Source organism: Coturnix japonica, unplaced genomic scaffold, assembly GCF_054131305.1.
Source record: "Coturnix japonica strain WE unplaced genomic scaffold, WE-NBRP24 Scf061, whole genome shotgun sequence".
Lineage (NCBI taxonomy): Eukaryota > Metazoa > Chordata > Aves > Galliformes > Phasianidae > Coturnix > Coturnix japonica.
Window position 1 is genome coordinate 813222 of NW_028188964.1, and position 22303 is coordinate 835524.

A 22303-nucleotide genomic window follows, 5' to 3' on the forward strand; every position below is an offset into this window, starting at 1 on the left:
GTTCACGGCACTGTGGGATGGCCTGAGTGGCCAACTCACACTCTTGGCCACCCTCCATCTCCCGTGGCTCCCACACCAACCCCACAGCACCACCCACACTAAGCCCTGTCCCACAAATGCAGCTGCTGCCGCTCAACAATTCTTATTGGCTGAAAGCAGGAGAGTTGAGAGATCCAAAGGGGTTGTGAGATCAGAGGTTGGGGCTGGAAGGCAGAGCATCTGCAGCTTTCGTTCCTCACTGAGTCCTTTCTATTGGGAAAGGAGATGGAGGGAGGTGAGAAGATGGAGGGCAGGGATGTGGGGTAGGAACCCACCTTGATGCTGATGTCACGGCTCCGTGCCTGCAGCTTGTTACCTGGGACTCAGCCGTGTCAGCACGTTCCTCTGCCTCATCCAGCATGTGCTGTGCCCTGGGGAACTTGGCCAAGTTGGCCTGCTTGTCCTGTGGCTTAGCCCTGGTCCCCACCCCAGTCCCCCCCCCAAACACCCACCCAACTCATCCCCGCAGCTCCTCCCTCCCCCCAACCAGCCTCGAGGCGGGCAGAAAGTCATCGACATCTCTTCATTGAATGATCAATCCCTAATTAAAACCCTCTGGTAGACATCAGAGTTTAGGGGTTTTTAGGGTTTATTAGGGTTTTTTATGGTTTTTAGGTTTTTTTAGGGGTTTTTAGGGTTTATTAGGGATTTTTAGGGGTTTCTAGGTGTTTTTAGGGGTTGCCGTGGATTTCGAATCGGTACACGCAGGTGTATTCCGCGTTCCCCCAGTTGCTGCGTACATCCATTTTAATCCTTTTGTAGGACTGAAGGGGCTTCTCCTGCCAATGCAAAGAGGAGAGGCTTCGTTATGGGCCAGAGGGGGACCAGTGCCCCATAGTGCCCCATAGCTCCCACTGTTCTCCCCATAGATCCCAAAGCATCCCATAGATCTCATAGTGCCCCATAGCTCCCACTGTTCACCCCATAGATATGGGTAAACCTAATACACAGTCAATGATTTCCTGGAATTCTGATCCATATTCAATAGTTGTTTAGCATGCAGACCCCTCTCTTGTTATCACTGATCTTATCAGTGTGGGAATCAAATGTTGTTTGTGCCTTTAGAACAAGAGAAGAATCTTTTCTTTCAAGGTCTCATTATATAAGTGAAGTAGTTTGTAGTTATTTCAAGGTCTCAGTATACAAGTGAAGCAGTAGCAGAGGAGAGGCTTTGTTATGGGCATGGGAAGAGCCCCGGCACAACAAGTGCTTCCAAAGGCTTGCAAAAGGGACCCCACGGGAGTCGGCCATGTTGGAGAGCAGAGGGTGGGCAGGAAAGCTCTTTCTTCCCATGACTTGCAGGCAGCCCAGCCTCCCCCCTTGCACTTGCCATACCTGAACGTGGAAGGTCTGCGCAATATCTCTGTCCACGTCATAAACATACAGTCCCAGGAGTTTCCCTTTCGTCCTCATCCACTCCCTCAAAGACAAGAGATGATGGCGGTCACACTTAGGCAGGCCGTGCCATAAAGAACACACTGAGGCCAAAGGTGGGAGCCCTTCCAACCCTCCCTGTGCTCTGGTAGGATTGGAGCACAACGGAGGGTGAACCTGAGTCAGGGCACGTGGAGCAATTGCTCCCAGCTGCTCGGCCACAAAGAGCAGCAGAGGCCTTTGGAGACATGGAACCAGCCGAGGGATTTGGTGCCCTCAGGCAGGATGCCGTGCTCTGCAGCAGCCCACCACTGAAATTTGGGAGCTCCCAACTGTATGGGGTTGTATGGGGCTCTGTTGGGTGTCTACCATGTGGCTCTATGGTGCTCTATGAGCTCTTGTGTGGCTCTATGGGGTCTTACAGGGCTCTATGTGGCAGTTATGGGGCTCTGTTGGGTGTCTGTAGGGCCCTTATGGGGCCCTGTTGGGTGTCTATGGTGCGCCATGAGGCTCTTTGGATCTCTATGAGCTTCTGGTGCAGCTCTATGGGGTCTTATGGAGCATTATGGGGCTCTCTGGGGTGTCTGTGGGGGCTCTATAGGGCTTTTTGGGGTGTCTGTGGTGGTCTATGGGGTCTTATGTTTTGGTTATGGTGTTCTGTTGGTTGTCTCTGGGGCTCTATAGGATTTCAATGGGCTCTTATGGGGCTCTATGGCAAAGCTTTTTCCTCGGGGGCCTCCAGAAGCAGCAGCAGGCAGAGACTTACCAAGATGGCAAAGTCTCGGGGGCACTGCTGACACCCCCAGAGGGAGACACCGCCTTGGAGACGTGCCACAGGGCCACAGGCTGTGGGCCAGATGTTCTCCGGCAGCTGGATGACAACATGGCCCTGCGAACTTTGGAATGCCCAGCAGTTTCCAACAGAAATATCAGGCTGAAATGAGAGAGATGCGTCCATCAGCGGTGAGGCAAAGAGTCGCCAGAGCTGGATGCTGGGCAAGGAGCTTGCAGTTGTGCAATGGCCAAGTTGAGCACAGTGAGCACAAAGACAGGAGATGGGTGTGAGCAGGGAGTCCTACCCAAGAACTGCCCTCCAGAGACACAGCAAAGATGGACTTTGGGCTCTGCCTGATCCCAGTATTGCCAGCCCTGTGTCTGCTGTAGAACAGCCTTGACAGGCAGTCAGATCGTGCCCTGAGCCAGCCAGGCTCTGCAGAGCTCCAGTTGCAGCTGGTCTGGAGAATGGCCCTTCCAGCTAAGAAGTCTGAAGCACAAGTCTCTTGGCAGGGGCCGCATCCAGCCTCCAAGCCAAGCCCAGTAGGCTTCTGGCTGGGGCCCAGCCAGGGGGAATTCATGGCTCTGCACAGAGCACCCTGATCCCAGCTTTACCGTGCAGCCAGCACCAGCATCAGCTCTCAGTGTGGGGAGCAAAGTAGCTCCAAGACACAGGGGAGGCTGAGCCTGAGAGCCAGGTGTGGGGCAGGCGGCCAGAGCACAGAGGTGTCCCTGTAAAGGGCTGGAAGGAAACAGGAGGGAGCATTATCATTACCTCTCTCTTCAGACCGTAGATCCCATTCTCCTCCAGGACATCAAACAATGATTCTACAATGAGCTCCTTCTTGACTGACAGCTGAGTACTTTTCAGGTTTGGTTCTGGCCAGACCAGTGAGTTCCTGAAGGCAAAGCAAAGCAAGTCTTGTTCAGCAATGTCCACCCCGCAGGTCAGAGTTTCAGTGCCACGAGGTGAAGGATTCCGGGGGGTTGTGCCCTTCCTTATCCCCCGGCCCCTTTTGTTCCTTTGCTTTGCCAAGGGCTGCCTTCACCATATAGATGGGAAAGGCTGGAGCCCTGGGCACAAGGTGAAGGCGTGCATGGAGCACACAGCCAGCCGAGGCCAAGCTACAGAGCCAGGTGCATGGCAAGGAAGTGTTCTTACCCCAGAGACAGGAGCTCATGCACAGGTCCTGCTGACACCACCTGGAAGAGAAAAGCATTTGATGGGAGGAAGCACCAGGAGCACGGCCAGAGCTTCCAAAGGAGCTTCCCAGGGAGCCGCTGGCAGAATTTCCTGCTGCTTCCCAGCACTTTGCAGAGGACCGCTGCCCAAAGTTGGGCCCTTCAGCCCTCCACGTGCTGCAGAGCATCTGCTGCTTCTCCGCTTGCTTTCCCATCCCTCCAGACGCCACAGTGTCACGGACGAGCCAAAGGCCCCTTCTTCCCATGTGCTGTTGCCTTCAGCCTGAGCTCCGTGCTGGGCACTGGGAAGATGCTGCCACACCAAAGCCCGTCCTGCTGCCAAGGCAGCCCCCAGCCTGGCTCAGGAGCCCACAGAGTCTCAGCAGCGATGGGCCCATGGCCAAACTCCTCCTGTCCCCATGGAGGCTCAAGGGCAGAGCTTTGTCTTCTGTCGCACGCTGTGGCACTGACCTGCAGGACATTTCCCCAGGCTCCCAATATCCAGAGGAAGGCTCCAGCTGTGGGAGATATCAGTCAGGAGAGACCATTAGTTTGCCAGAGTGCTCGGAGCCCTGCAGCCCATTTCCCTCCTCCCAACCCAGTGGGGACATGCTGTGTGGGACAGTCCCGCTCCTTGGCTGTGCTGGGATGGCTTTGGGTGGGGAACACTCACCAGAAAGGACCGCTAGAAGCAGGACGGGAGTCCCTCTTCCCCTCTCTTGAGCGACACGTTGCCTAAGGGAGAGATCAGATGGTGGTTATCACAGCCCAGCGTGGGGACACGGTCTCCTGGGATCCTTTTAGCAGAGAGCTGCCACCGGGTTCCTCTGCCCAGCAGAGTTGTGAGTCCCAGGGGGCCCTTTAGCAAGAGCTGGCCAGTGCCACAGCACCCATGGGACGCATGAGAGTGAGGGGCTCTGCTGTGCTAAGGTGGGCAGCGGCCTGGCCCCGTTCTGGCCCTCCCGAGAGCAGGAACAGGGCTGTGCCCACGGAAAGGGAGTTTGGCTGCCTGGCTGGAGAAAGCCCGGCAGCACACAGTGATTCTGGCTTCCCCTCCCCACATTCTGGGCCTGCTGCACCCACCTGCCCAGCTGGGCTGGCATTTTGGCTCCTTCACTCCTTGCACAGACACAGAGAACGGCTTGCTCTCCTCCCAGGAACACAAGCACCTCTCCACTTGCCTGCTCTGCACTCCTCGCGGGACTGCAGTGCTGCACAGTTCCCCATGGGGCTCTACACAACACAGCCAGGGACAGAAATGGGGCTGTTTCTGCCCTTCTTATCACCCGGCCCCTCCCACCGTCTGTCAGGGGCAGTAACCCACAGGAACCATAGAGAACCAAAAGAACATCATAGAGAGTCATAGAGCCACATAAGAACGACAGGGAGCAATAGAGACCCACGGGGAGCCAAGGGGAACAAATACAGACCCATATGGGACCTGAGGTCGCCCTCTTAACGGTTTCACGCCCTCTTGAACTCTCTCTTCAAAGTTCTTTTCAAATTTCCCCTACGGTACTTGTTGGCTATCGGTCTCATGCCGGTATTTAGCCTTAGATGGAGTTTACCACCCGCTTTGGGCTGCATTCCCAAGCAACCCGACTCCGAGAAGCTATACTGACACACTCACACATGTACCTGCAGGGACCCATAGAAGTGCATAGGGGAACATACTGTCCTGTAGCAACCAACTGTGCCCCACAGCCAGTTACGATGATGTTCAGTCACCATGGATCAAGGTTCACGGCACTGTGGGATGGCCTGAGTGGCCAACTCACACTCTTGGCCACCCTCCATCTCCCGTGGCTCCCACACCAACCCCACAGCACCACCCACACTAAGCCCTGTCCCACAAATGCAGCTGCTGCCGCTCAACAACTCTTATTGGCTGAAAGCAGGAGAGTTGAGAGATCCAAAGGGGTTGTGAGATCAGAGGTTGGGGCTGGAAGGCAGAGCATCTGCAGCTTTCGTTCCTCACTGAGTCCTTTCTATTGGGAAAGGAGATGGAGGGAGGTGAGAAGATGGAGGGCAGGGATGCGGAGTAGGAAACCACCTTGATGCTGATGTCATGGCTCTGTGCCTGCAGCTTGTTAACCTGGGACTCAGCCATGTCAGCACGTTCCTCTGCCTCATCCAGCATGTGCTGTGCCCTGGGGAACTAGGCCAAGTTGGCCTGCTTGTCCTGTGGCTTAGCCCCGGCTCCCACCCCGGTCTCCCCCCAAACACCCACCCAACTCATCCCTGCAGCTCCTCCCTCCCCCCAACCAGCCTCGAGGCGGGCAGAAAGTTATAGACATCTCTTCATTGAATGATCAATCCCTAATTATAACCCTCTAATAGACATCAGAGTTTAGGGGTTTTTAGGGTTTATTAGGGTTTTTAATGGTTTTTAGATTTTTTTAGGGGTTTTTAGGGTTTATTAGGGCTTTTTAGGGGTTTTTAGGTGTTTTTAGAGTTTTTTAGGGGTTGCCGTGGATTTCCACTCGGTACACGAGGTGTACTCCGCGTTCCCCCAGTTGCTCCACACATCCAGTTTGATCCTTTGGTAGGATTGAAGGGGCTTCTCCTGCCAATGCAAAGAGGAGAGGCTTTGTTATGGGCTCCGTTATGGGCCGGAGGGCTTATTAAGGGTTCATCAGGAGGTGGATCCACCTCCATGGGCTCCACGGAGGGACTCACACGGCTGGTCCAGGCATGACGGGAACGGGCTCTCTTGCCTGTCTGCCGCCTGATGGTCTTGGCGGGCCCCCTCCTCCTCCTCTTCGACCCTGCTGTCCCCAGCTACATCTTCCCACCTAAATCCTGGGAATCCTCCAGCCTCGCTCTCTTAGCTCCCCACATGGCTGTTAATGGCCAGAGCTCTCAGAGGTGAGTGCGTTGCGTGGGGCAGTAGTGACCAAGGTGACTGCTGTGACATGGCCAGGGTTCTAACATGGTGGCCGCACTGCTGGCACTGCTGGCACTGGCGTTCCACATGGCATGAGGAGGGGGCTGTAGGACAGGGCACGGCACGGGAGCCAGAAGACACTGGTCCTTGGGTTAAAATGGGAGGGGGACTGCGCACATTCCCTTTGTGTCCCGTCCCCCCCCCCGACTCCATCCCATAACCCGTGTAAACCACCCCAACACCATCCCATAACCCATCCCAACCCCAAACCCATCCCATAACCTCTAGAACCCCTGCCGGCACATGGGGTCCCAGCCAGGCCAAAAGCCAGATGGCAAGGAAGGCCCGAAGGAGAAAGCCGTCTGGTCGGATGGTTGCGGGGCGCCTGCCAGGCCAAAGGCCGGCTTGGGGATCCCTGCCAGGCCAGAAGCCTGCAGGCCTGGGAAGCCCTGCCAGGCCAAGAGCCTGCCGCCGGCCGGCAAACACTGGAAGGCCAAAAGCTGACTGGCCAGCTTGGGGAGTCCTACCAGGCCAACATCCAGCCTGCCCGGGGCTCACTGCCAGGCAACAAAATGGCTGACTGACCTGCTGGGCCTGTGAGGCCAAAAGCCGGCCACGTAGTCCGGGGGGACCTTGCCAGGCCTGAAGCTGGTAATGCGGTTAGATGGGCACTGCCAGGCTAAAAGCCAGCTGTCTGCTCTGGGGGGCACTGCCAGCTCAAATGCCTGCAGGCCAGGGAAGCCCTTCCAGGACAAAGGCCGATGATCTCACTATAGTGTCATCCTTGATCCCAACAAAAAGACATTTTCTTCCCAAAACACTGCTTTTCATCTCCAAAAGAAGAAATTTTCTACAAAAAATCACTCTTCTTAGCGCAATATGATTCTTTCTCCCCAGTATAAGATTTTTGTCTCAAAAAATGCAATGATTTCAGCATTCAATATCTATTTATGTGAAGATTTAGACAGTTTTCACCCGAATATCACTATTTATCCCAGAATGCAGAGAGGTGCATTCTTTCTTTCCAGGATCCCAATAACCAGCTGTGCTGTTTATGACCCTTCATGGCTTCTCCTGGTGGTTTGACGTGTCCGGCCTCACCTAGAAAGGAAAACTCAAAGCACAAACAGTTCCTAACAGGTGCCACAGGAGGATTTTCTCTCTGCCACTGGATGGACCAACCAGATGCTGCCTGGAGGGTTTCACTTCACTGGAAGGACAGGAATGGGAGCCTGAGCAGATCCAAGCTGAACTTCAATACTCAATGTGTTCAATGCTCACAACGAATGGGTTGGTTCCAATGGGCCCTATGCCCCCACTAAAGAGCTTTGACAGCTCACAGCACTTGCCCAGAGCACTGCGGGTTGTTTCTCCTCTGCACTGTGGAGTCTCAGGGGTGGGAGCCTGCAGTTTTCTAAGCTTATTTTGGCTGAAAACAAGTCCCGTGTCAAAGAAAGCCAAGCCTGCCCCTTGATCCTCATTGAGCTCTGAGGCCGACCTGCCCTGGGTGCCCAATGAGCACCAGTGAGAGCTGCAGCAATCGAGATGCTCATCATTAGAGATGGCAGCGGTCAAGAGGTTCAGGCCCATGCAGGAAGATGCTGAGAAGGGCAGCGGGCTCAGCATCTCATCCTGAGGCCAGCCTGCCTGAGGAGGCCACCTCCATCCCCACTGGTGGGGGCCATGGCACACAAGGGGTGAGCATCAGCCTGAAAAGAGCAGAGCTGGGCTCCTGCAGGCAGGGCAGGCAGCAGGCGGGCTCAGAATGGGCAGCAGCCATCACCGCCTGCATTCCATTGCGTCGAATAGGCTGCTGTGTGACATGGAACCCAGGAGCCGCATCAGAGCGGCTGCAGGGCGGTGGGTGCCACATCCTGGAGGAGCTTCTGGCGAACGACTGGAAGCATTTGGAAGGGATGAGTTCCCACGTGGCAGTTGCCAACAAGGAGCAACACGCGTGTGTGATGCGCACCAAGATGAGCTGGTGGGAGGACGGCCCCGCAACAGGCTGTGGCTCCCAGGAGTCCAGATGGCACCAGCAAAGGTGTGGGGATCCACAGCCAGCACACGGCACCGTTGCCAATGGGCACCAGCCGGCCCCATTCCGCAGGCGGTGCGGGTCCTGCAAGCAGCTATGTGAGTGGTACAGCAATGCGGGCCCAGTTTGCCAGCGGAACATTAACAGCATGCAGCAAGTGGAGCTGCTGCAGGAGCTGGAGCAGGTGAGCACCTAATGGACGGGCACACAAGGGCCGAGCTGCCGGCTGAAGGGCACCCTGCCCATGGCATGGCAGCAGAGGGCCGGGGGACAACGCTGCTCCTTTCCCCTCCCACAGGCTCATGAGCAGCTCATGGAGAACCGCACGGCCACGGCCAGGGAGTCTTTGTTGAAGGTGAGGAGATGCTGCTGTGTGGTGTGGGATGGGAGAAGTGCCCTCGTGTGGGTCTGCAGCTCCAGCCCTGCAGGTCCTGCTTGCCCCGATGGAGGAGGCAGGAGGGGACGGAGCCCCATGGGAGCACCGGTGACCTGACGGTCGATGCTCTTCTGCTTTCCCACAGAATGCCCAGCAAATACGGGCTGAAAGAACGGCTGCCCGTAAAGAGGAGCTGGAGCAGGTAGGGGGCAGTGAGGGCTCGTCCTCACAGCTTGGCATCCTCACGCCTCTGGCTGTGCAGGAGGACCTCGGTCCCAAACCCTCGGGTCCATGGGACCCAACGCAGCCACCCCTGGTGGTACACGCTTTGTCTTGCAGGAGAAGCAGCTCATTGCCCAGCTGGAAGAGCAGCTGAAGGCTGAGACAGAGGAGATCGAGGTAGTGTGGTGGGTTGAGGGAAGGGGTGGGGGGCTTCCCACCCCCATGTTGTGGACCTGGAGCTCATGTTTTTGTCTTCCAGGTGCTGCACAGGGAGAAACAGCGCCTGCGAGAGGAGCGGGAGGAGCTGGAGCTGGAGGGTGCCTGGTGAGTGGGACCCACCCATGGGACCCTGCACCCCACGCCTGCACACGGGGGTCTCTGACACACCTGGGGCAGCAATGGGACTGCAGTGCTGCTGGAGATAGGGCTCTGGTTACTGCACGGTGTGGCAGAGCAGCCCCATCCCAGCCCTGGGGGGTGGGCACACAGTGCTGGGGAGCCCCCCGTGGTGACAGACTCCAACCAAGCCTTGTTCAATACAGGCAACAGCATCAGATGGAGCTGGAGGTGGAGTGTGAGCCTGGGGCTGTGCTGCCGGAGCTGGTGGAGGCTCAGCTGGTAAGGGGCAGAACACACAGCACCCTCACCCCATCCAACAGGGGTCTCCCCATCCAACAGTGGTCTCCCCATGCAATGGGGTCTCCTTGAGGACAGGGCTCCTTCCAGCACTGTTGTGCTGCTGGGCTCCCGAGTCCTGCATGATCCCCCTGCTGTGCAGCAGACCCTGACCTCCATCTCTGCCCCATCTTCACCTACAGGAGAAGAAGGAGCGGGCGAGGAGACGTGGGTTCTCCTTCTAAATGCAGTGAGAATCCCCTCATTGCTCTTTGCCAACAGCAGCCGGGTTCCCATCAATGTGCTGATGGCCTGGACCCCTCTGCAGCCCCTTTGGCACCATATGGGGCTGTGCTGCCATGGGGCAGGGACGCCTCATTCGCGACCCTCTTTCACCCCACAGGACCATCTGCCTCATCTTCGTCTGCCTCCAGCTGCTGCTCATTGCTGTGCTGGGCTCTGCCCTATTTTACGCCCAGCACTATGACCAGGAGCTGCTCTATCGGCTCCTGCTGCGGGTGCTGCCCCAGCCAATGTACGCTTCCGTGGCGTACTTTGCGAGCAGGACCCTGCGTGTGGGCTGTGATGGGCTGCTGCCCATCTGACCACCCAGCTCAGTAACCCCTCCCAGCTCGGGGCTGCGTGCTGGGATAGGGGACAGGGCTCTGTCCCCACGGAAGGGGCCTCTCCTGTGCTCCTGCCCCCAGGCACAGCAGTGGGGCAGTGCTGGCAGGCGGCTGAGTGCCACCACGTTGGACTTGGTGGAAATCAGTCTGGACTGTCATCGGGAGTCGCTGTCAAACAACAAACCTCTGATGGCCCATCAGACTGAAGATCCGCACCCGACAGCAGGACGTGGATGGATCTACCAGCGCTGAACCGCCTCGCTTTGCTGCCTCTCTGTCCCTCCTTCCCTGTCTTCTGTCTCTACTCTTGGTCTTCTTTCATTCTATGGCTCATCAGAGCAGCCATGGCCTATAAGAACGGCCTCTAATTGTAATTAGCCCATATTAACCCATTAGCCAATGTTACCCCCAATTGGTTGTTGTTAGTTGTTAAGAAATCCCTCAATAAAATCCATATCATTATTCCCCTCAGTTTGGAGGTTGGGTCCCTTTGCTTTGGAGATGGGGGAAGATTCCCCCCTTGAAAAGCACAGAGAGAGAGCAGACGTAGATAGGAAGAGAGATGGGATGGGCAGCATCCATTCTGCACTCAGATGCTGCTTGGTCTGCATGCTTCTCTTCTGCTTTCATATGAAGTTCATACATGAAGTTTATAGATGAAGTTTATAGATGAAGGCTGCAGCAAAGTGTCTCTGCTATGGAGCCCTGGAGGGGGATAGAGATGGAAAACGGGGAAGAAATGGCAACTAAAAGCAGAACCCTGATGCCAAATGGGTCAGCAAAGTGTATAATCCCCCCTGTGGCGCAAGTGGTAGAAGTGCCGCTCTGCTGCATAGGAGGCTCGAATCCCGGGGGGTTGGACTCGATGATCTCTAAGGTCCCTTCCAACCCGCACGAGACTATGATACTATGATACTATGATAACCCCAAGGAATAAAAGGGTGAACCCCGTTCAAAGGCCTGAACCCAAGGACCAAAGATTGAAGCCCTTTTAGATGCACCCCAATGCCCAGTGGTGCATCCCTGTCACCAAACCCTGAGCCCCAGGGCTGGTAGTTGTGGCTTTAAGGCCCCTTCCAGCAGTGTATGGGGAGAGCAGCTTCAGGGAAGCCAAGGCTGCAGTGGGTAAGGGATGTGAAGGGAAAAAGGGGGACAAAAAGGCTCTTGATGGGTTCTCTGCTCTCTGACTTGGCTGTCTGGGATGGGGAGCAGAGCAAACCCCCACGATTCAAGAGGAAACAGAGTCCTGCTGTTCCACCTGCAGCACCACGAGTCCATGGGGCCGGATGGGATCCATCCATGAGTGCTGGGGGAGGTGACAGCTGAGGCTGTTGGTGTCTGTTGGTCTGCATTGACATCAGCAAAACTTCCACACCATCCGCCATGGGTTTCTCCTGAGGAAGCTGCAGCCCATTTGGGGGCACTTACAGGATCATTTGACGGTCATTTGGGGGGATTTCGGGTCATTTGGGGTCATTGGCATGCATTGGTGCACTCTGTGCTGGGTGAGGAACTGACTGGAGGATGGGCCCAGACAGTGGTGGTTGAATGGAGCAAGAGCCAGCAAACAGCCATCAGATAACAGCAAGTGGGGGCATGGATTGATCTGCTATGGGGTAGTGAGGGTCTTATTGCTCCCTATAACCCCAAAAGGGAGGCTGTGGTGAGCTGGGGGTCGGTCATTGGGAGGACACTGGGGTGATGTCGGGAGTGATGCTGTTGGGGTGACATTGGGGTGATGTAGGGATGACGTTGGGGTGACATTGGGGCTGTGTTGGGGTGACGCTGGGTTGATGGTGTTGGGGTGACATTGGGGCTGTGTTGGGGTGACGCTGGGGTGATGGTGTTGGGGTGACATTGGGGTGACATTGGGGTGGTACTGGGGCTATGTTGGGGTGACGTGGTGACATTGGGGCTGTGTTGGGGTGACGCTGGGTTGATGGTGTTGGGGTGACATTGGGGCTGTGTTGGGGTGACGCTGGGGTGATGGTGTTGGGGTGACATTGGGGTGACACTGGTGTGATGCTGTTGGGATAACGCTGGAGTAATGTTGGGGAGCGATGTTAGGAGTGACGTTGGGGTATCACTGGGGGTTGCTATCAGGGAGGGAGGGATGCTTTTGTTGCTGGGGGGCGACCCTTGGGGGGTCAAGTTGGGGTTATGTTGGGGTTATGTTGGGGTATCCCTTAGGGGGCGACATCGCTGGGGTGGCGATGGGGGGTCAGTTTGGGGTGACACCGGGGTGCAGTTCCGCTCTTTGGCCACGCGGTGGCAGCAGAGAGCTCTCCGCTCTCTTGACCCCAACGAAACGAAGTCGGGTCAGCAGAACCGGACCGGAACCGCGCATCCGAATCCTTACGGAACACAAAACTCAACACTCCAATCTGCATCGTTCCCATTTACAGAGAAAACCTCCTGAGAAACACCCCTCCTTTTTCCCCCCCAACCCAGAACCGACCCAGACCCATAGATACGTTCCGGAACCAGCCCGTGTGCTGCCTTCAAGCCTCCCCCCTCAATAGGCGACCCAAAGGCACCAGAGCCCCCCAGCGCTGACACCGCACGTCCACTCTCCCCTCCCTGCCCCAAATTAGGGCCAGACCGCGGGGGGGCAACGAGGCGGCCGCCACCCACCCCCCATCTCCGTCCCCTTCATCCAACACGAAGCGGGTGATGGCGGCGGGGGGTCGAACCCCTTCCCACACCAAGCGGCTTTCGGGTCCCCCCCCAGCGTTTCCCACATGGCGTCGAACATGCGGCGTCGCCTGGAGGCGTCCCAAGGGGGGGGGACAGCCAACGGTCGCAATTGAGCCGCTACGGGTAAAGGAAGGGGGGGCAAAGAGGAGACGGAGACCCCCCCCTTCCCCCCCGAGGAGCTGAATACGGCATTGACCGGGAGGAGGGGGGGGAGGGAGCGGGAGGGGCGCAGGGTGAGCCTTAATTCTGCTCCCCCCGACCCCAACCGCACCGAGCGGCCCTGAGCCCCCCCCCCACCTGCAGCAGCAGCGCCAGGACGTGGAGGCGATGAGGGGGGGTCGCGTCGTCGGGCTCCAAACGGAGGCAAAGCCGTAACCCCCCCCCCCGGGGCTCCCCATCGTGCCAAAGCCCTCCCGTAACCGCGGGGATCCCGGGGGGCACCGAAAGGCGGGGGGAGCGGCGGGGGGGGGTCGGGGAGGCGATGGAGGTGGAAAGGAGGGGGGACAGAGCGGAGGCTGAGAGCCGACCCCCCCCCTTCCGTGGTTATCCGATGGGGGGGAAGGCGGAGCGGGGGGGCGGCCAAGACGGTGCCCAACTTGGGGGGACCCAAAGCGGTCGTTAAAGCGGCGTGAAGCGCAGCCCGGTCGCCGACGTCGATGTCCCCCCCCCCGACGCTGTGTGGGCTTAACGGAGGAGCTCCGTGGGGCAGCAGGGGGGCGGCAGCGCTCAGCACCCCCTGCCCCCCCCTCCACTCTCCGTCCCCCCCCCGGCTCCGGGCGGCCAAACGCCGCAGGTAGCGGCTGCACGCTTTGGGCCGGGGGGGGCCGGGCGCCCGAGCCAATACTCTCAGGTACCCCCGCAGCCCCCCCTCGTTTCGGGGGGGGGGCGCCCCCAGCACCCCCTGCCTCAAAGCGGCGCCCAGAGCCCCCGCCCAACCCCCCGCCCCCCCCGCGGCCTCTAAGATCTGGGGGGCGAAATGGGGGCAGCGCAGCAGCAAAGAGGTGGCGGCTGCGACCAACTCGACGGGGGGGGTCCCGCTGCCCCCCAAGTGTTTAGATAAGGCCACCAGAGCCCGGCAGAAAACACCGGGAGGACCCCCCCGAGCTGCCAACCCCACCACCAAAGCCCGGAGCCAACAGCTGCCCTGCTGCCCTTCATCCCCTCCCCCGGAACAAGCAGAGGCTGCCAGCTCTAAGTGAGGCAGGAGAAGCTCGGGGGGATCGGAGAACATGGGGAAGAGGCTGGCGGCCAAATGGGGGGGTAAGGGGGGCGAGGGGGGGGTCCCGAGCAGAGGAGGAAGAAGAGGCGCAGGGAGGGGGGCAGAGCTGGGTGCTGGGCTAAGGAAGCCAAGCGGTGTTGGAAGGAGGCAGGGATGGGGCAAAGACCCCCCCGGGACCCATAGAGGGCGGCGTGGAGCAACGCCGGCTCCGCAGTGGGCAGCAGTTGGGTTAGAATAGGGGAAGAGCTCGGGGGGGGGCTTCTCAGAGCCCCCCAGCACCCACAGCAGCTGGGCCTGGGCTGCAGGGGTCAGGAGGAAGGTGTGGGCAAGGAGGTGGTGTGGAAGGGGAGGGATGGGATCCAGCGAGGGGCTGCTATGGGGGTCCTCCCTGGGATCCTGAGGTGCTCCATCACTGGGAGCCCTGGAGGTGGTGCCATGGGGGGGATCCTTGTGATCTGGATCCCACAGTGCTGTGCCAAGGGGACCCTTGGGATCCAGCAGTGCGATGTGGAGCGGATCCCCAGCATCCAGTGATGTGACAACACTGGAACCCCCGGGGTCTCTAAGGGCTGCATGGAAGGGAGGTGCATTAGAAGGGGAAGGGGTGCACTGGGATCCAGAGGAGCTCAGCCCCACGGTGACACGAGGCTGCCCAAAGCTGTTGGGACCCAGTGGATCATAGTGTGAGGCTGGGCCGGGATCTGGCAGCAGGTTGTGGAAGGAGCCACCTGCAGACATAGGAGATGCTCCAGGATCTGGTCCAGCAGCACGGCAGGATTCAACAGGATCTGATGAGAAAGAAAAGAGATGGGGGTGAGATCCTCCATCCATACAAAGATCCCCTGGATTCCCCCCCACCCCCATAATGGGATTCCAATGGATCCCTTGATCCTTTCCAGTACCAAGGTGATGATCCCTGGGATCCCATCACCCAAATTCAGCCCCCAGACCCTCCCCAGTACCAATGCAGAGCCCCCCCCCCATAAGATTCATCCACAATCCCACCACGGGATGCCCTGCATCCCCTTCCCCGCCCCCCCCACCCCATAATGGGATTCCCATGGATCCTTTCCATTACCAACGTGAGGATCCCTGGGGTCCCATCACCTAAATTCAGCCCCCAGACCCTCCCCAGTGCCAATGCAGAGCCCCCCCCCCACAGCGAGGGCGGAACGCCAGTGAAGCGGATCGTTTCCAAGGGGGACCCATTTCCGCAGAGCACGCGTTCCCTCCGGGGGAGCGGGTTATGGCACGGACCCATTGGGGATAATGGGGGGAAGGGAGTTGCATCCCCCTGATAAGAACAAGAGGGGGTCTGCATGCTAAAGAACTACTGAATATGTATCAGAATTCCGAGAACTATTGCCTATGTATCAGAATTCCAATAAATCATTAACTATGTATTAAATGTACCTATATCTGTGTCATGATTTTACAAGTCGGTGTGCAAGTTTGGTGGAGCTATCCCCCTTGCACCCGGCGCTGCACAACGCTGGAATAAACAGACCTGCTTTATAACCCATCTCTGGATTATAGAGTTTGATTCCGCAAGTCACTGGAGGTTAATGAGAGAGTCTGGGGAATGGGAGATTTCCCTTTAGTCAGGGAAGAGGTGGTCTTGAGTGCCTAGGAAACATTAAGGTCCATCAATCCATGGGACCTGATGGGGTGCATCCGCAGGTGCTGAGAGAGCTGGCGGAGGTCGTTGCTGAGCCGCTCTCTGTAATCTATCAGAGGTGTTGGAGAACTGGGGAGGTGCCTGAAGACTGGAGGACGGCCAGTGTCAGTCCGGCCTTCAAGATGGGCAAGAAGGAAGACCCGGGTAATTATAGGCCAGTCAGCCTCACCTCTGTCCCAGGGAAGGTGATGGAACAGCTTGTGCTGGATGCCATCTCCAGACAACTGGGTGATATGGAGGCTATCAGGAGTACTCAGCATGGGTTCACCAAGGGGAGGTCGTGCTCGACCAACCTTGTGGCCTTTTATGAAGATGTCACTAGCTGGGTGGACGGGGGGAGAGTGGTAGATTGATTTCAATAAGGCTTTGGATACTGTCCCCCATGACATCCTTATAACAAAGCTGAGGAGGTATGGGATAGATGAGTGGACGGTGAAGTGGGTTGAGAATTGGCTGACTGGCAGAGTGCAGAGGGTTGTCGTTGGCGGTGCGGTGTCTGGCTGGAGGCCTGTAACTAGCGGCGTCCCCCAGGGGTCTGTGCTGGGTCCGGTCCTGTTCAACATCTTCATCAACGACCTTGATGAGGGGATAGTGACCAGCCTCAGCAAGTTTGTGATGACACAAAGTTGGGAGGATTGGCTGACACGCCTGAAGGCTGTGCTGCCATTCAGCGAGACCTGGACAGGCTGGAGAGCTGGGCAGTAAGAAACTGGATGAGGTTTAACAAAAGCAAGTGTAGAGTCTTGCACCTGGGTAGAAATGATTGCATGCACCAGTACAGGGTGGGGGAAGAGCTGCTGGAGAGGAGCTGTGCATAGAGGGACATGGGCATCCTGGTGGACAACAGATTGACCATGAGCCAGCAGTGTGCCCTTGTAGCCAAAAAGGCCAATGGCATCCTGGGGTGTATTAAAAAGAGCGTGTCCAGCAGGTCGAGGGAGGTGATCCTCCCCCTCTACTCTGCCCTGGTGAGGCCTCATCTGGAATATTGTGTCTCGTTCTGGGCTCCCCAGTACAAAAAAGACAGGGATCTCTTGGAAAGAGTCCAGTGGAGGGCCACCAAGATGGTGAAGGGCCTGGAGCATCTCCCCTGTGAGGAGAGACTAAAAGAACTGGGTCTGTTTAGCCTTGAGAAAAGAAGGCTGAGAGGGGAACTAATCCAGGTTTATAAATACCTGAGGTGTGGGGGCCATAGTGGCGAGGCTGGTCTCTTTTCAGTAGTGTGTGGGGATAGGACTAGGGGTAATGGGATGAAACATTAGCATAGGAAGTTCCGCAGGAATGTGTGCAAGAACTTCTTTACGGTGAGGGTGACTGAGCACTGGAACAGGCTGCCCAGGGAGGTGGTGGAGTCTCCTTCTCTGGAGATATTCAAGACCCGCCTGGACGCCTACCTGTGTGACGTGGTGTAGGGAGCCTGCTTTGGCAGGGGGGTTAGACTCAATGATCTCTAGAGGTCCCTTCCAACCCCTACAATTCTGTGATTCTGTGATTCTGTGATCTTGGTAGCCCTCCATTGGACTCTCTTTAGTGTGTCCAGCTGTCTCTTGTACTGGGAGCCCAGACACGGACACTGTTCTCCACATACAGCCTCACCAGTGCCTGGTAGAGCAAAAGGAATGGTGCTGAGTAATGGTCCTTACCCGCTACAAGAGAAGTAGCAAGGGCTGTGATGGCAGCACACTGCTTTATGACTGACACGGAGATCTGCTAGGAAGAAGGCCTGGTGGGACTGAACACAGATGCAAGGTGGTCCAGCTTTTGTTTCACTGCAGACTGGCAGCTGCATGGAGTTATGTACTCGATGTAGTTGTGCCCGTGTGGCTTCCTTCTGATGTGCCCGGGAAGTCCCCTTAGAATAGACTGCTGCCTGAGACAGAAGTCTGATACAACATCACTTGTGTGGGTGGAGTTTTACTATCTCTGTGTTCACGTCTATGATGTGCTTTGTTTTGTATAATTCAACTCTCTGTGTGCATGGGCGCAAGTCTGCCTTTGCTAAATCCTTTTCTTGTGGCCTTAGGCAACAATCAAGGGGATCTCGAGCTTCAGTGCTCAGCAAGAAGCACAGCACTCAGGAAGGCCATGAAGGGCTCTGCTAAGTTGATCTCCCTCCACAGGTCAACTTTATTTCTTGTTTTTTTCCCCAGCAGTGGGAATGGCTGCTCTGGTGGTTCGTTCCAGGGAAGCACAGCTGCTTGCATTGCTCTGCTGCACAGCAGCCCCAGAAATAGTTGGGAAGTGGAAAGACAACTGCCTTTCCTATGTCCTGAAATACAGCTCCTCTGGTGGAGTGTGTCCTGGCAGCTTTGTGTGCGTGGATGTAGTCCTGGGTCTGTTGAGAACTGGCTGTGCAGGGGCCTGGAGGCGGCACAAGACCAGAGGGCACTTCTGATTCTTGTGCAAGCAGCCTGACTGGCTTCCATTTGTTTCTTGCAGGCACGGATGAGGATATCATCATTGACATCTTGACCAAACTAAATATTTCTCAACATCAGCAAGTTCCGATCACCTAAAAGGTCTACAGAGATGTGTGAAGGTGGTTGTGTCACTTGGGTGAAAAGTGAAAAAGGACCCAATCTCCGTAAGAGAAAGTTCAGCGGAGAATTTCCTTGACCAAGGTTGTTTTGTTCTTGTTCAGTTCAGAGCAGTTGTTGATGCAAGGAGGGTTAGAGCCTAAAGAGAAGTGGTGAACAGCTCAGTTCTGTCTGTCCTGGAAGGCTGCACCTTCAGCCACCTCCTTCCTCCTCTCTTGGCTTTCTAGGATTTGATTGGTGACTTGACGTTGCTGAGTGGGAATTTTGAGAGGGTGATGGTGGGGATGATGACTCCCACCGCCATGTCTGATGTGCACAAAGTGAGGAGGGCTGTGAAGGTTTGCAAATCTTTCTTTTGTATTGCTGAAGTTCTGGCCAAGTGAGCCAAGCTGAGGGGAGAAGGGGTTAAATCTTCTTGTGGGTGCAGCTCTGTGCTCAGCGGTGAGGAGCTCCAGGGTGGCTTTTTCTCACCCGATGTGTCTCATGGCCTGCTCCTCAAAGCCATCTTCTGCAGGGAGGGGATTCTGACTCTGGGTGTGCATGAATGCCATGGGCTCTTTTCTCAATGTCCCAGTACAGTGGGTTGCTGCTCGTTTCAGAAGGAAGCCCAAAGCACATTTGAGATGTGTCACTGTGTTTGTGAGCTAGTATTCCCTTTGAAGAACTCCAATAGCCATCTCCAGCAGCTGTTTCTGAGTGGGGAATTCTCAAGGGTTGCTTCCAGTAGATGCTGTGCTGAGCTGTGTCTTCTGTCCTTGAACCTCTGCAGGGTAACAGAGATGAGGGAATGTATGTGGATGATGCCCTTGCTCAGCAGGATGCTGTGGTGTGTAGGAACGTGCTTCCTTGCAAGAGCAATCTGTTCTTGTGCATGTGATGTGTGGTGAAGAGAAGCCAACCTGTGAAATGGGAATAAATGGGTTCTGCTCTTGTTTGCAAGTCTCTAATGAGACGTCTCTAGGCAGGCAAGTTACTTGGCAGGGGCAATGACATTTCAGCTGTGAGTTGCCATGCCTGGAAGGTGCTTGTTGGAAAATATCCATGATCTGGACACGTACAGGCCAGCAGTTCTCTACCACCAATGAATTAAAGACCTTGTGTATACCCAGGCTTCTCCACGAGCCTTACTTTGCCATCCATAATGTCTATAAGTGCCTGTACGAAGCAGGGGAGAGGAAGTGGGGAATAGATGAGGTACAATTTATGTCCATCCTCTGTACATGGAACAGGCATCACCTGCTCAGAGGTAGGACCCCTCCACAGCGTCCTGGGTTTTTCTTCCCTTCCTTATTTGTGTGTGATGCTTTTATAGCAGCTTTGTAGGTGTTGAGTAAGTGCAAGCTCTTCTGGGTCAGCAGGTGTCTTAGCAAGAGCCCCATTGCATCCATTCCCTTTGGTCTGTTTCATTCCCTTCTGAGACTGGAAGGGACTTCAGAAACCTAAGTACAATTTGCTGCTGCTCTAGCGTGGAAAGCAGAGATTGAGGAGTGTGCCCACCATTGGGGCAGGGGGAGAGGAGCTGAGAAATTCATCTGCCAGCTTGAAGTAGAAGGTCTTGAAAATGGTAACAGCTGTGGTAGGCCAATTAGCAGGACTGTTAGCAATGGAAATGAATTATTTTAGTGGGACGGTCCTGATATATCTGGCAGTGCTGCAGGAACGATAGAATGTTCTTGCAGCATGTGAGGAGCTTGTTCTTGCCAAATGGCCCTTTGGATCTCTCTGACTCTCTACCGTGGACTCTTCCTCCTAGTTTTTGATGTGTACAGGGGCATTTCTATCAAGGACATAACAGACAGCATTAAATCTGGGAGGTCTGGAGACCTGGAAGATGCTTCGCTGGTTACGGGTCAGTGCTCTGCTGTTAAACCTTGTCTGCAGAGTAATGAAATGATGAGAGGTGCTGTGTGTCCCCTTAAGTGGCTGTTACAGGTTTCAGGGGGCAGACATGGCTTGTCTTTATGTGCACAAAGCCGGGCTGGGTGGGACTTGGAGCACCCTGGTGTAGAGGGAGGTGTCCCTGCCTACTGCAGGGGGGTTGGAACTGTGTGATCTTCCAGATCTCTTCCAACCCAAACATTGCTTTCTCTATCTTTGTTGCCATCCTTTGCTTTTTGTTCTCTTTTTGCCTCCGTGTTTCATTATTTTCCCTTCAACCTTTGTTCAAGGAATGCCCCTCAGAAACCGCAAAGAGCCCCATAGGGACCTCTTATCACCCCGTATCAACCCATAGAGCCCCAAGCAGACTCCAAAGAGGCCCACAGGGACTCCAGAGAGCCCCTCAGGGACCCCAGTGAGCTCCGTAGAGCACTATATTACCCCAAAGAGCCCTTTAGGGACCCATGAAGACCTCTTGTGACCCCATAGAGCCCCATAGATCCCCAGTGACCCCACAGGGACCCCATATTGCCCCTTAAGAACCTTATAATGACACATAGGGTTCCCATATCACCCCATAGAGACCCTTATGGAACCCAAAGATACCCTTAGAGAACCCATATCAACCCGAAGAGGCCCAAAGGGGCCCCATATCACCACACAGAGCCACGCTAGGGACCTGATAGAGACCGATAAGGACCCCATAGAGACGCATAGGAATCCCAGAGATCCCCTGTGACCACACAGAACCCCTCAGTAATGCAAATGACTGATAAAGCATCAGCGTTTTCCAATGCGCTGATGTTAGAAAGGCTTCAGGGAGCGGCAGCTCATTCCTGTGTGTAGCAGTGAGGAAAAAGGAGTAACAAGAAGGCCTACATAAGGTTTTTAATTAATTTATTAATGACTTACTCCTAACACTAACATCTAATAGTATAACGGGCAAAAGCCCAACTGGATGAAGGGAAATGGGATCAGAAGGAGATTGGATGTTGGCTACTCTCTTCTCCCCCCCAACGGCCTTCCAGACTGTGCTGTCTTATTCCACGATGAGGGGGGTTGTGTAGAGGGAATGCCGGATCCCAAAAGTGGAGGCAGGCGCCTGGGGCTTGATCAGCGTCACCTGGAAGGGCAGAAAGGAAAGGCAGATCAGCAAGGGCCCTTCTTTGCTGCCCTCGCTCTCTGCAAGGGAGATGTGGGAAAGGCTCAGGGGAGGGGGGAGAGGCGTGAAGGCTGTGCTTGTGAAGCAGAGGGGAAGAGCTGAGCAGCTGCCTTACCTGGCCTACGTTGTAGTCTGCCGGCCCGGGCTTCACTGCTTTGCCCTCTCCGTGTTTTGGTCGGGCTGCCATGGTGTATGCGGGCGCCCTTTTCTTGTACACATCCACGGCCACTCTGGGGAGCGCCGCAGGACCTGGAGTCTGCAAGAGAGTCATGGCCACACGGGGCTGGGGTCACATTCAAGGCTCTCTCTTTCCCTGGAAGGCTGCATTAAGCAAAGCTGCAGCAGGGCTGGAAGCCCCTGTGGCACAGGGAGAGGAGCCTGGTTTTGGACGCTAACATGGAAGAGAGGAAGAGGCTGAGAGACCATGAATGCCAGTGAGAGAGAGTACTAGACCTGGCCTGCAGGCCAGGAGAGAGGCCTCTAGTCCTCTAGCCATCTCAGCCTTCCTCTGCACCTCCATGTCTCTAAGCCCTCCCATAGGTGTCTATGTCCATATACCTCTGCACCTTCTTTGGTGCCTGAGTGCCCCTGGGCCACCCTGTGGCTCTCTTGGCCTCTCTGTCTCAAGACCTCTAGTCCAGCTTCAAGGCCTTCAGGCTTCTTGGGCTGTAGGTGTCCAGACCTCGAGGTACAAGTACAACCCCCAGCTCCTCTTGGCCTCTGCTCTTCTAGGCTTTCTCTTGCTTGGCCTCCATGCCTCCCTTTGGCCTCAAGACTACTAAGCTGCAAGGCCTCTTGGCCAGGCTCTGGGCCTCCCTCCAGGCTGTTTTACCTTAAGGCCTCTAAGCATCCTGGGCAACCTCTAAGCCTTTACGCCTCCCCCTATGCCTCTAGGACAGCTTGCAGGCATCTGTGCCTCCAGGTGTGTTCTCCATTACAGCTCTAAGCCTTCCTTTGTGCCGTCAATGCTCATGGACTCGTGGTCTCTTTTTTGGCCTC

The 22303-nt window shown here is 56.1% G+C and overlaps 2 protein-coding genes across 2 annotated transcripts; one reads left to right on the forward strand and one right to left on the reverse strand.

Moving 5' to 3' along the window:
* Positions 1 to 610: 610 nt before the first annotated feature.
* Positions 611 to 3323, reverse strand: LOC146751864 (SUN domain-containing protein 2-like). The gene is made up of 3 exons (XM_085533558.1): positions 2180 to 3323; positions 1375 to 1459; positions 611 to 818 (listed from the first exon to the last, which is right to left on the reverse strand). The coding sequence occupies exons 1-3, from the start codon at positions 2296 to 2298 to the stop codon at positions 711 to 713; spliced, it is 312 nt and encodes a 103-aa protein (XP_085389684.1). The 5' UTR covers positions 2299 to 3323; the 3' UTR covers positions 611 to 710.
* Positions 3324 to 7854: 4531 nt separating this feature from the next.
* LOC146751865 (uncharacterized) lies at positions 7855 to 9734 on the forward strand. Its single transcript, XM_085533587.1, has 6 exons — positions 7855 to 8478; positions 8593 to 8649; positions 8816 to 8872; positions 9010 to 9069; positions 9152 to 9216; positions 9435 to 9734. The coding sequence occupies exons 1-6, from the start codon at positions 7855 to 7857 to the stop codon at positions 9598 to 9600; spliced, it is 1029 nt and encodes a 342-aa protein (XP_085389713.1). The 3' UTR covers positions 9601 to 9734.
* The last annotated feature ends 12569 nt before the right edge of the window (positions 9735 to 22303 follow it).